Source organism: Hyposmocoma kahamanoa, unplaced genomic scaffold (genome assembly GCF_003589595.1).
Source record: "Hyposmocoma kahamanoa isolate Upper Pololo Valley unplaced genomic scaffold, ASM358959v1 62, whole genome shotgun sequence".
In the NCBI taxonomy this organism is placed as follows: domain Eukaryota; kingdom Metazoa; phylum Arthropoda; class Insecta; order Lepidoptera; family Cosmopterigidae; genus Hyposmocoma; species Hyposmocoma kahamanoa.
This window is the reverse complement of record NW_020653850.1, coordinates 13,831,604-13,843,278: the sequence shown is the minus strand read 5'-3', so window position 1 is coordinate 13,843,278 and position 11,675 is coordinate 13,831,604. Positions and strand designations below refer to the sequence as shown.

The window sequence follows — 11,675 nt, the reverse complement described above, 5'->3', positions numbered from 1 at the left end:
CTTTATATAGAACATCTTACTGCCACTGCGCCTGTCACCCTGGGACATAAATTGATAAGTCCTGTGTGCCTGTAATTTCACCGGCATTAATATACGAACATAAGAGCACTGAAGACTTGATACCATGTTTATACTGCTAAATTGGAAACAACCCATTATATTGCATTAATATATGAACATAAGGGCACTGAAGACTTGATACCATGTTTATACTGCTAAATTAGAAACACAACCCATTGTATTTATATGTTTATTATATTTGTGCACGTAAATAATTAGCTACTGATCAATTCCACTATTAGGAATGATTGTTACAAACTCAAATTCCATAGTTCATTTATTATTTTATAATATAGCATGTATTCTCTGAAAGTTTAAATTATGCATTATAGATACAAAGATTGATGATTGCTGAGAAAATCAAGACTGCATACAACAGAACACAAGTTTAAAGTTGTATGATATTCCACAATAATTATAAGGATGACAATACAATTTCATACAATTAGTTTTACAAATAACCATTGATGCTTACATTTTGGGGAATTTGCGACATATATTTTACACATAGGTTTACGTATTAGGAGTAAAACTTAACTAGGTTCATACATACATATAATTGCATAATTATATCAAATTACTAAGTGTATAACATAGATACCTATTTACTCTAAATGCTTATACATACAGGTTACACAATGGTTAGGAGGAGTACAGCAGTCAACATTGTATTTTGATGTCAATAATAATCATAGACCTTGTTTAGAGTGTCTTTTCAATAAAGTTTACAATGTTTTTTGAACATAATGTGTATAGATAAGGAAACAAAAAATGATATAAAATTGTTCACAGATAATCTACATAACAAACAAAAATTCTAAATGATTTATAATGAAGTCACAGACATTCATCCACATCCATATTCATAAAGAATTAATTATAGATTGAAGAATCACTCATACGAAAATGGAATGAAAAAGTAGAAAATAATAAGTTTACTCCAAGTGAAGAGTCCTATGTAATAAAAAGAGGCTTTACATGAGCTAATGTAGAAACTGCCCCTTTGTTGCAAAGCTTAGCAAATCAACAGCCATATCCCTGCAGTAATAGATTGGCTTTGGTACATTCTTAAATTACTACAATTTATGATACACTATTATTCAATTCAGTAGATAATTCCTGCACCACCTAAACATCACTTTTCAACCCTTTATATGATCAATATGTTAAAATACTTCCAACTTACGGCAGTGGAAATAAACAGGAAAACTTATTTAATATTCGTACATTGTTTGAGCAAATTTTGGAATTAAAATGAATAAACCTTATTCTAGGGGTAAAACTATATAAAAAAAATAAGTTTACCAACTATCAGTCTTTTAAATTGATGTTGATTATCAACCTTTTGGCAAATCGTGTCTCAAAAGTTTACAAAACAAAAATAGTTATTAAATAAGTACCTATTGCTAGCATAACTATTGTCTTCCTATTACCAATATCATAAGTCCACAACTATAATACAAGTGATTATGTGACCCTAAAACTGCACTAAGGTTTAAATAAAGAACCTACACAGTTATGTTGGTATCAGATGCAGATGATAAATTTTAAGTAACATTTAAAAACTACACCATTACTATGTTATATTTACAAATGATAGAATACTCTGTACATAATGTTTAGAATATCTATCCATCAATATCAGCTCATATTCATAAGATTAGCGTTTTAAACCTAGCTCTATAATCCACACATCTACCAGATGTTACTTTAATATAAAAAATTGTGATTGACTGCATAGGTGCTTCCAAAATAAGTGAACTTGAATAATAAGTAAGGAATGAGTTTTTTTGATTATTAACTATTTGACCAAAAACTGTAAGAGTAAAGTCTTATCTTTTTTAAAATGCAACAAAATGAAAATTTATAATTTTTTTTACAATTCAATAGAAAAAAGGCCTCTTTATTTGGTGTTCAAATAACCTTAATGTTTACTTATCTCTGAATAATAAATGCTTTAAAACTGGCATGTAAAGCCTTAAAATTATTTGGTAAGTATAATTTACCAAATGCACAGTGTATGAAATTTATAACAGAATATTTTTGTAAACTTTTGAGATGTACCATCCCTTAAACATAAATTGAGGGTTATGTGAAAAGGTTTACCGTAAAAGCTTCCGTGATTAAACTCGCTCTTGTTTTGGTGGAGAAACATCTTCAGTTCCATTGGCTACACTCTGGTGGTATAGCTTCAATAACTCCATTGCATCTTGTGCTTGGCGCTTCTCTAGCAATATTCTGAAAATCAGCAAACAAGTTTTAGAATTGACAAAATCAATAACAATTTATATAAATTTGTTATTAATTTAAATGTTTTGTATAAAACCTACTTCAATTAATAAGTTATATTATTACAATAAAACAGACGTTAAATTGTGGGTTTTGTAAATATAAATTATAAATAGCTTGGATTTCTTTAAAAACAAAATGCACATACCTTCCAGAAGCCTCCTTGATGTGCTCCAAGATTATTCTGTTGTCTCTATCTGTTACAATGTCGGCAAGACTATCGGGGTCCATATCCGACAACAACTCCAAGTCCTGCCCCCCAAGCAGAGAAATGTGGCACAAGTTATGTTGGAGTCTGCCCACTAGATTCGCCACTTGTTCTTTGTCACCCAGAGCGATGTCATCGGTCTGATCCAACGACACTTGGCATTTAGGCATGTTCGGCGACCATTTCTCGTTACCATGCAAGATCATAAGCGAAGTGTCTGGATCCAACGTGGAGAAATATTCCTCATCATCTACCTCCGTTCCGTCGCATTCTAACACTACCGTCAAGTTCTCCGCCGGCAGTCCCAATTTTTCTGGCACTTTGGTGAGCAAATCTTCTAACGAAGAAGCCACAATACCCTTCTTTTTGTCTCGATTCAAATCACAAATCTTGTAAGGTTTGTTGATATCGTTCTCCATCGTGTAGACAACCCTGTGTACTGACAGTAAATAGCTAAAATTACTGGTCTTAATTAACAATATCTTTTTAAATTCTATTTATTCTGCAAATTGCGTTGTAACGTGGATTTTTATTAAATTCGGGACAAAAGACCACTTCTTGCAGTTTTAGTTAAATTTGACAGATATAAATTCTTGCCAAAATGCATAGTATGATATGATATTACCAGAGCAAAAAAAATCACTATCGAAAACTAAATAACCCAATTCAAACTTAGAAAATATATATATTTTACAATTTAAATATATATGTATATTTAGAAAGGAAAGAATAAAATTCTTACAAAATGACAAAAATAAAAGTAGAGGCACTTTTTACAGTCGCACCCGACTGCTTTCTACGAGAGAGCTGGTGGATATGAGCGTCGATTCCGCCCGCCGCCCTGCATTCGCCCGCCCTCCGTCCGCCCGCGCTCTGCTAACTAGTCAGACGTACACACTCGTCTGCGTCCCGACCTTCAGGCTAGATAGCGGTTGAATGAAAGAAAACATTATCCTTGCACCCGCTGCGCTATAAATCTTTGTAATCAGGGGTACTTTTACGTACTGGTTTTAATTACACTTCTGCATATAGCACCCCCACGGTGAAAGTCACACTAGTCAAATATAATAATAAAAACGCAGAGTTAGTAACATTTCAAACATTAAGTGACTGCCTCCGTGGCCGAACGGTTACCATGCCGGAATGCCACGCAGAGGTCCCAGGTTCGATTCCCGGGCCGGGAGAAATATTTATATGGCCTACATTTATTTCTCTCGTGACTTTGGGTGTAATTTGTGGTTGTCTATGTGTGTGTCCATAGCACCCGCGACACAGGATTTCCCTAGTGCGGGGCTATGTTGAGTATGTGCGTTATTATTATTATATTAAGTAACTTTTCGAGTTCATGTTAGATATTTTTTTTACATTTGGAGTTACCAACTACTTATTAATACTTTAACAAATCGTTATTTGTTTGGTCTGTCTGTGGTTGTAATATTCGAGCTTTGAGTTATCATTCAACCAAAGAGCACATTATACCTTACCTGATGTGTAAAGCTCACAGACAACATATATATATATATTCATAAACTTAGCTGTGTTTATTTATATGTACATAGTATTGACTTTAAAAAAAAGACGTAAAAGTACAATATGTGTATAACTTTGAAACCGTTAAGGGTATGTACCTATTAATCAAAGTGCACTCTTTGGATTACTTATGACTCAAAGCTACAAGCTCTCTGCTTCAACAATAAAGTTCTTTAGCTCGCTAAATGACATTGATGTGAGAACTTTTAAAAAAAAATTGTAAGAAAATATTTTAGAGCTTAATTTTTTTTCCAACACAAAATTATATAATTTTGCTGCCGTTCTATTGAACTCACCGGTATTTGAAGAAATATGAGAATACTTAAGTATTGCTAGTATTATTAGGACATTAAAGGTGGAAAATAAACTATATACTTATTTTTAAAAACTGCATTGCATTTCAACAAATAAAACATCACATTTAAATTTGTTATTGGTGAGTTGAATGAAAAAATACCTACACTTCTAGCGTCAGCTCCAGTTTGCGATATATTCGCTGGGAGTTAGCGGGATGTACAGGGTCAAGAGCACGTCAAGCTTGACTGCGTTTTGGACCGTTCTTATAGTAATGTAAGTACACCTACATTCAACGTAATATAACATTCATGTTTGATGTTGAAAATACTTCAAACACTTGATGGCTGCAAATATTTATTTATTTATAACATTTTTTATTTATACTTTTTTTTAATGTATTTTAAGTTTATTGTATTTCTAACTTACAATTTACCTTTACAACAGATGTACTCTGTGGTGGTTTATGTAGGTATATAAATACTTAATAAGCAAGGAAAGAAAATATATGTAAGTATGTATCTTGTTACGGTTTTACCTGTAGATATTTTTATCTGTAGGTAAAGCAAAGTGCCTCCAAAGGCTCACCTTACGTAAACAACACGATTGCGAACTTGACCTTTCCGAAAATAACTATAACTGATGCGATGGTTTATTCTGTTTTCTGAGAACCGATTACTTATTTTTCGATTATTGTTTCAGAGTTTATCTCATTTTAAACAAGAAATACTAATATTTTCTATTTATAAATAGAAATAAACATGAATGTTATATTTTGTTTCGTGGTGAATTATTATAGGTAGGTCATGTAACTGACGGACGTGCCGTGATAGGTAAATAAGTACCTATGTTCAACAATCAGACACAACATAAAATACTTTTAATTGATTTGAAACGAGATACAATTAGGTACAGTATGCTTACTTTAGATGAAACAAATATCACATCTCTGGGACATTCAAGCGGGCAGAAATCTCAGACAATTGTCTTTAAAATCATCGTGGATGTCTTAACTAGGTCCGTAGACGGTGGTGGTTGCAAGGTTCCAGACCACAATAATATATAGATCTTAGAGAACTAGAAGAAATATATGGAATTTTCCTAAATATTCTGAAAAATTGGTGTTGCAAAAACTCGTCGCAAAATTAAGATTAATATAGTCTAACCTACCTATTCCAAATAACGTCAATTCTTAATTTACTCAAGTGATTTCCCGAATCTCGAAAAAATCCAGGACCTATAAAATATTCTCGTAATGCAGTCTCCATTTTCAGTCTATGTTCCTCGAAAACACCCTACTTATTCCGATCACTGCTAATTAATGTATTGAACCAATAATCGTATTTATGAGGAATTTTTGCCCATTTTCTGACGCGTATAAGTAGTGAATAGGTAGGTTTGGGCTCGCGTTTAGTGTGCATATCTATAGAAGATAGGTCTATTAATACGTCTGTAGTGATTCCAAGACTGGATCGACGTCCATACAAAAAGTACACATTTTCATTTTTTTCATACTAAACTATTAGATTTTTGGCAAAATGTGATATGACAATATTTAATTAGGACAATAAGATTTCTCGATTGGCATTTTTTTTAAAGTGGTATCGTGGAAAAAATCCAATGTCCGCAATATCGCAGATCCGATCCACTGTGCATTGCAAAGTTAAGATAAATATAGTGTACCTTCCTGTCCCCAATTACGTCAATTTTTATTATTCTTAAGTGATTTTCCGAATCCCGAAAAGGTCTGGACCTAAAAAATATTGTCGTAAGGCAATCTCCATTTTTTGTCTACGTTCTTCGAAAAAACTCTACCTATTCCGATCCCTGCTCATGACTGTCTTTCGTTGAAGAGTGCGATTTTTCAAACATAGGAATTAAAAATAGTTTTGACTTTGCGTGAAAAAGTCATAAAAAACATATACAATAAAAAATTTTTCACATAAACACAGCTCCTGAAAAAGTGTCATGTGTTGTACGTGAAAATATTAATACATCAACAAAATTTGATGGATGTTTCCATTGCCCTTAATAGCTCAGAGTGTACCAAACATGTGGCGGTACGGGGCGGTAAATTAATTTAGTTTGCTTACAAAGTTAGATATAGGCACCTACCTACTTAATCGTGGGAATGAAACATTGGGTCTATATAACGTCAACAATTTGGAGAAAATCTTTAGGCTGTCCGATAATTTAAATTACGTTGGAAACCCTGTCATCCACGATTTTTTAGAGAAATACATCTTAATTCACGGTTAAGCTAGGGATCACCGACCACTGACGACATAGAGACATCAGGACGAGCAGGTGGCTGCAAGGGCGGGGGTCACACCCGGTCAGACCGCGGCGCGACGGGGAGAGATCAATAGCGTCCCCTTTTTCTGGGAGGAGGTGTGGGGTATCTCCTTGCAAAATGCAATTTTGCAATGTGCCTTATCTGCTCTAACTATGATTTATGTATCTTCATATACATAAGGTTTATTTCAAATTATCCAAAATAATATTATCTTACGTCTACGATATAATTAAGCTACATTCTTCGTAACGCGCGTGACGTCCATAGTATTGACAAAAGGCATGCGGTTATCTAGTTCTATTTTCATATCTATGTTCACAAGATTATTCGCTTATTTACGTAAAGATGTAACGTTACATCCAAGGATATCTTTTAATCAATTGCAAAAAAATATTGCCTATTTGACGTAAACTAATAAACAAAGTAAATAATAGAGTATCGGTATGTCTAAGGAATTTAACATTGTATAAATTTGTTTTTCTCGAGAATATCGCAAAGTTAGTCCACGGTTTTTTTTTCTAGGATGAAAGATGAAACTTATAATACAGCACAACTTATAACAAAATACAATAGGCAGTATCCATTTAGAAGTTGGACTAGGTCTTACTTTGACAGTTACACTATGACGCGACGGGTAGGGAATAGCTACGGTTGATTAACATGTGCATTATTAACTCCAGAGACGGACCCAGAGTTTAAACGACACATTTGTAATACATGCTGGAATAAAACATTACCTGCCCCTAATTCTATGCAACGTGTTCATTGTCATTGTTCTCCCGCAATACTTTAACGAAGTACACTGACGTTAACTAACAATCTGGCTGACGATGTTTCCCGTTTATTTAGTAAATACATTTAATTCTAGTCTTGAATAGCCCCAAATTGTAGATTTAGGGAACCACTAAATGGTAATAGTGCGCTCCGGTCCTTCGTCTTATACTTAAAGGATGAAACAAAGCGCTTCATGCAAATGGGTCATAAGTCAATGACATAAATATAGAGTGGAATATGGGCTCCATACTGTGGTGCACGCACAGGATAATCGCTGGCAATTCATCAAGGACGCTGTCTGTGTTGGCTTTAAACTTACATTATGTTTTCAACATCGCTCTTTATCATAATATCTCCAGCATTCCGAAGACACAACGAGGTAATTACAAGAAACATTGGAGGCGAAGAGATAAACAAAGTGATTTTTTTCTCCATAGTGGGGTTAGCCTGTGATCCATCGAATCTATTTAGTAGCGGAAAGGATGACCTGCAAAAATTCGTCTCAACGATCTAGCTAGTGTCCAGAACCCATGCTCTCCGAAGGTATAAAGTTAATCTGGCCCCAATACGAGCAATACGGTCAAAGGAGCTTTCTGCACTACCTTTTTGTTGAATCTCGCGGGCTTATTAAAGACCTTCTAGTTGTGGGCTTCCGGTGATTTACAATCTCAAGCACCAGCATAAGCCGCTGGTTATGCACAGTATTTTAGTGTTTCCACAATAACACACTCAGCTTTAAACCAAGGGCGAGCTTTGCTGGTGATGAAGTCATCACAATAAAGTGTTCCATATCCCAACTAATCGTCAGTTACCGCAGATACGTAACACGTCGGATCATCAGAAGTGACGGACATCTGTCGCAAGGTATAGGACGAGAAGCGGCCTGGTCCTTCTCGGACTAAGATCAGGCGAGGTACTCACAGTCATTTATTGACTGCTAAATATTTCGCCAGAAAGTGACCGGAAGTCCCTAATAGAACCAAACCGACACTTGGTATCTGTCTGGATCAGTTGCCAACAGAATATTCAAGAAATTGGCAGTGTGATCACGAACATTGGGCACCACGATAGCGCAACTCATCAGCTCTGAGGGATATTTTTTATGATACCAAGTGATGGGACGAACAAGTCGTGCGTCTGGTGTTACGTGATACACCTGTCCGTAGTAGCTGCAGGGCTACTCAGAGCTTTAAATCGAAAAGATCCGAGAGACACTGCCGCTGTGCCTGTCACCCTGAGACAAGTTACTAGGCCCATGTGCCTATAATTTTCTCAGTAAAAAATTTGCGATTTAGGTAGATTTTACGATAGAGCACATGCTCACGTTTCTTCAGTATGGTCTGATTTTAAATTTTGATATGTATAAGAACGCCAAACTCCCCAAAAATACAAGTTAGGGACCGTTGTTGAGTTGTTAATAGTGTCCCTACTGCGACCGATGCACGCTAGCGCAGACAATTTATTCTAGGTCAGTACCTGCCAGAACCAACATTAAGACGAGATCGAGATCTTTAAGGTCACGGAGACATTTGCAGCAGCAGTTCGGTTATATTTGTTCTCCAAAGTGTATCCTGAGAAGTGCAGTCAGAAGGACGTAACGCGAGTTGGCGGGTCAGGCTGCCTCACTGAAGGTTGATTAGTTAATTGGGCCCTCAACTAGGTTAGCCAGCGGAACCCTGTGCTTTGGACTCCGCTACCTTCTTCCCTCTGCAACCAGATTCTCAGCGCAATAAAAAAGGAGTGCCGAGATCTATCTCGACACTCCTTTTTATTACAGTCTACTGTAACCGTGTAGTGTAACTGTACAGATCCTTCAGTCTAAAGTAGCTGATCTGGGAGTCAAGCCGGAACACAACATTAGCTGCTTGGCGGCTTCGCTTCGCTCAGACGGTGGTCGCCAGCTATGACCGAGGTCTAATACAGGACATAAATGTAGATTTTTCTCGCCACACAGGGGACACGTATTTCTACATGTGATAGGTTCTCGCACGTGAACTATTTAATCCCTAAATTTCCTTATTGATATAACCATTAACGTACCATTACTGTGAGTTATATAAACACACTTCCAATTTGCAATTCTGAAAACGTTTCCATTTAGGTAATGGACCTCAACGAGTCTGTGAGCTTTTTCATAAATTATAAACTGGAGTGATAAACTTAAGTTTATTGGTCAATTGTAAAGTATTACGTAGTTTTCAAATTGTGATTAGATTGGTTTTAAAAACGTAAATATTGAATTTTTTTACGACCTCCCGACTTTGCGGGAATAAATTACATTATGAACGTACGGCTTACAGGGTTCATGGGTATTTTTCAGTGACAGAGAATACAATAAATGGTTGGTAGCTGGCACAGACTGCCTGCTAAAGTGACGTCTACAATGTTTTACTGTTTTAGAACGTGTAGGTACTTATATACGTTGTTAATGGTGTGTTGGGAATTGAATTGGGTAGGTTCTTTAGTAGGATCTTTTTATGTACGTTGGTATATATTATGCCTATCATTTTGCTTCCGAGCTTTACTAACACTGTTAGATTATTACTTATTATAACAATAATTATTGACTGCCTGACTACCACGCAGATGTCCCTGGTTCGATTCCCGGGCCGGGAGAAGTAGTTGTATGGCCTACATTGATTTCTCTCGTGAGTTTGGGTGTAATTTGTGGTTGTCTACATAGACACATGTCTATGGACATGTGTCATGTAGACACATGGACACATGTCCATGGCACCCGCGACCCAAGTTTTCCCTAGTGCGGGGCGATGTTGAGTGTGTTATTATTACATCTATTTTAGACTATCGCCTCTCCCAAGGCCTAAAAGATTAATTTTGAATTTATTATTAAATTATTATTAGCTTTTTTAGACTCTCGCCTCTCCCAAGGCCTAAAAGACTAATTTCGCATTTTATTATTATTATTTCATTTGCTAGAAAACTGTTATGTTAAATTTTGCAGTAGTTACAATTACATTCACGTGGTGGGTTATGCGGTGCTAGTGTGCACTGATCTCTAATGCAGGTCATATGACCTTTGCCGGCTGAAACCCGGTCGAGGTCGACATATGACCTCAGGGTCCCGCGGGCACAGACTCACTGACATAGCCATTTGCGCCACCTTGTCACATAACGCCACTTATGCATTAGTCATAATACTACAGTCGTCACGTACCGAACATCTCCGTTACCATATCTACCTAATTTAATTAGTCGTGTTACTCTCAAATTAAAGGTGTATTACCTAAGCAAAAAGAAAAAATATCTCGATTTCATTTAAATATATATAAGCAAATGACTAATATAATATTGATATTGTTAAAATGAGAACAGAATCTTTGTCTTTATATTTAGACTTGTTTCGTTACCTATGTACATATTGGTGGTTTTACGATGCCTTATAAAACGAGGCGCGTTCTCAGCATTCCTGGGAGACTTACCTTTTGCATTATTTTGTCGCGTCTGGCTGAATTGGTTTTCTTTAGCCATTTCTTCCAATTATTTCTAGCGTCTATTGAGAAAATAGCACTATATGGAAACTTGGAGGAAGTTCTAGCTAATGCCGTTTACTCGCACTAGGCAGTTCACCGGTGACATGGTCATTAATACTCGTTGCCACCGTCTAGACGCCAGCGTCTTCACCCCTATGTCCCCCCTAAAGTGTATGCCAGCTTTGTATACCAGATTATCATTTGAACACTGCACACCTATTATCGTCGCCATCGAACAAAGACATTGATCATTAAGATCACAATAAAGATTGTTAAAGCTCAATCTATCAAATTCTAATTTTATGCTAAAACAAATATTTTCGTTTATCGTCCTTAGATTACAATGTAATTAAAATGTTAGAACATGCAATCAGAAAATGATAATAACGAGTAATTGAAAAATAATTTTATTAGAAAAACAGTTTGAGATATTATGTATTTTTGTTTGAAATTTCTATTACATTCGTGTACATTCACCATCCAATAAAAACAGTTCGTGTCATCCGTTAGTGGTCATAGAGCTTTATATGGAAGTTAGTTAGAGAGTGTGATACAACATCTTCGTTAAGATAGTGACATGTGTGATATCTGTCGGTAAACTCATATAAATTGTTTAATTTTGTTTACATAGTCTGAAGTATCGGAGATATTCTATTTCATCAGAATGAGAAATAAAAACTTTTGGCATTTCATAATATATTATCTTGTATATATTATGAAATACCAAAAATTT

The 11,675-nt window shown here is 35.6% G+C and overlaps 1 protein-coding gene across 2 annotated transcripts; it reads right to left on the bottom strand.

Annotated features, from left to right (window-relative positions):
- Positions 1-268: 268 nt before the first annotated feature.
- On the bottom strand, positions 269-3,371 carry LOC113229547 (DNA fragmentation factor subunit alpha-like). 2 transcript variants are annotated; one of them, XM_026463182.1, is made up of 3 exons: positions 3,300-3,371; positions 2,498-2,996; positions 269-2,298 (listed from the first exon to the last, which is right to left on the bottom strand). In XM_026463182.1, exons 2-3 carry the CDS (start codon positions 2,974-2,976, stop codon positions 2,184-2,186), a joined length of 594 nt encoding a protein of 197 aa, XP_026318967.1. In that variant the 5' UTR covers positions 2,977-2,996; positions 3,300-3,371; the 3' UTR covers positions 269-2,183. The 2 variants fall into 2 exon arrangements, with proteins under 2 accessions (XP_026318967.1, XP_026318966.1); XM_026463181.1 differs by lacking the exon at positions 3,300-3,371 and having other exon boundaries at positions 2,498-3,097.
- Between the last annotated feature and the right edge of the window lie 8,304 nt (positions 3,372-11,675).

Excerpts from the sequence above, each read along its gene's own strand:
- LOC113229547 (XM_026463182.1), bottom strand. The coding sequence starts at position 2,976 with ATGGAGAACGATATCAACAAACCTTACAAGATTTGTGATTTGAATCGA. Across the intron at positions 2,299-2,497 it reads ATCAAGGAGGCTTCTGGAAG|AATATTGCTAGAGAAGCGCC; the intron begins GTATGTGCATTT and ends GCTGATTTTCAG.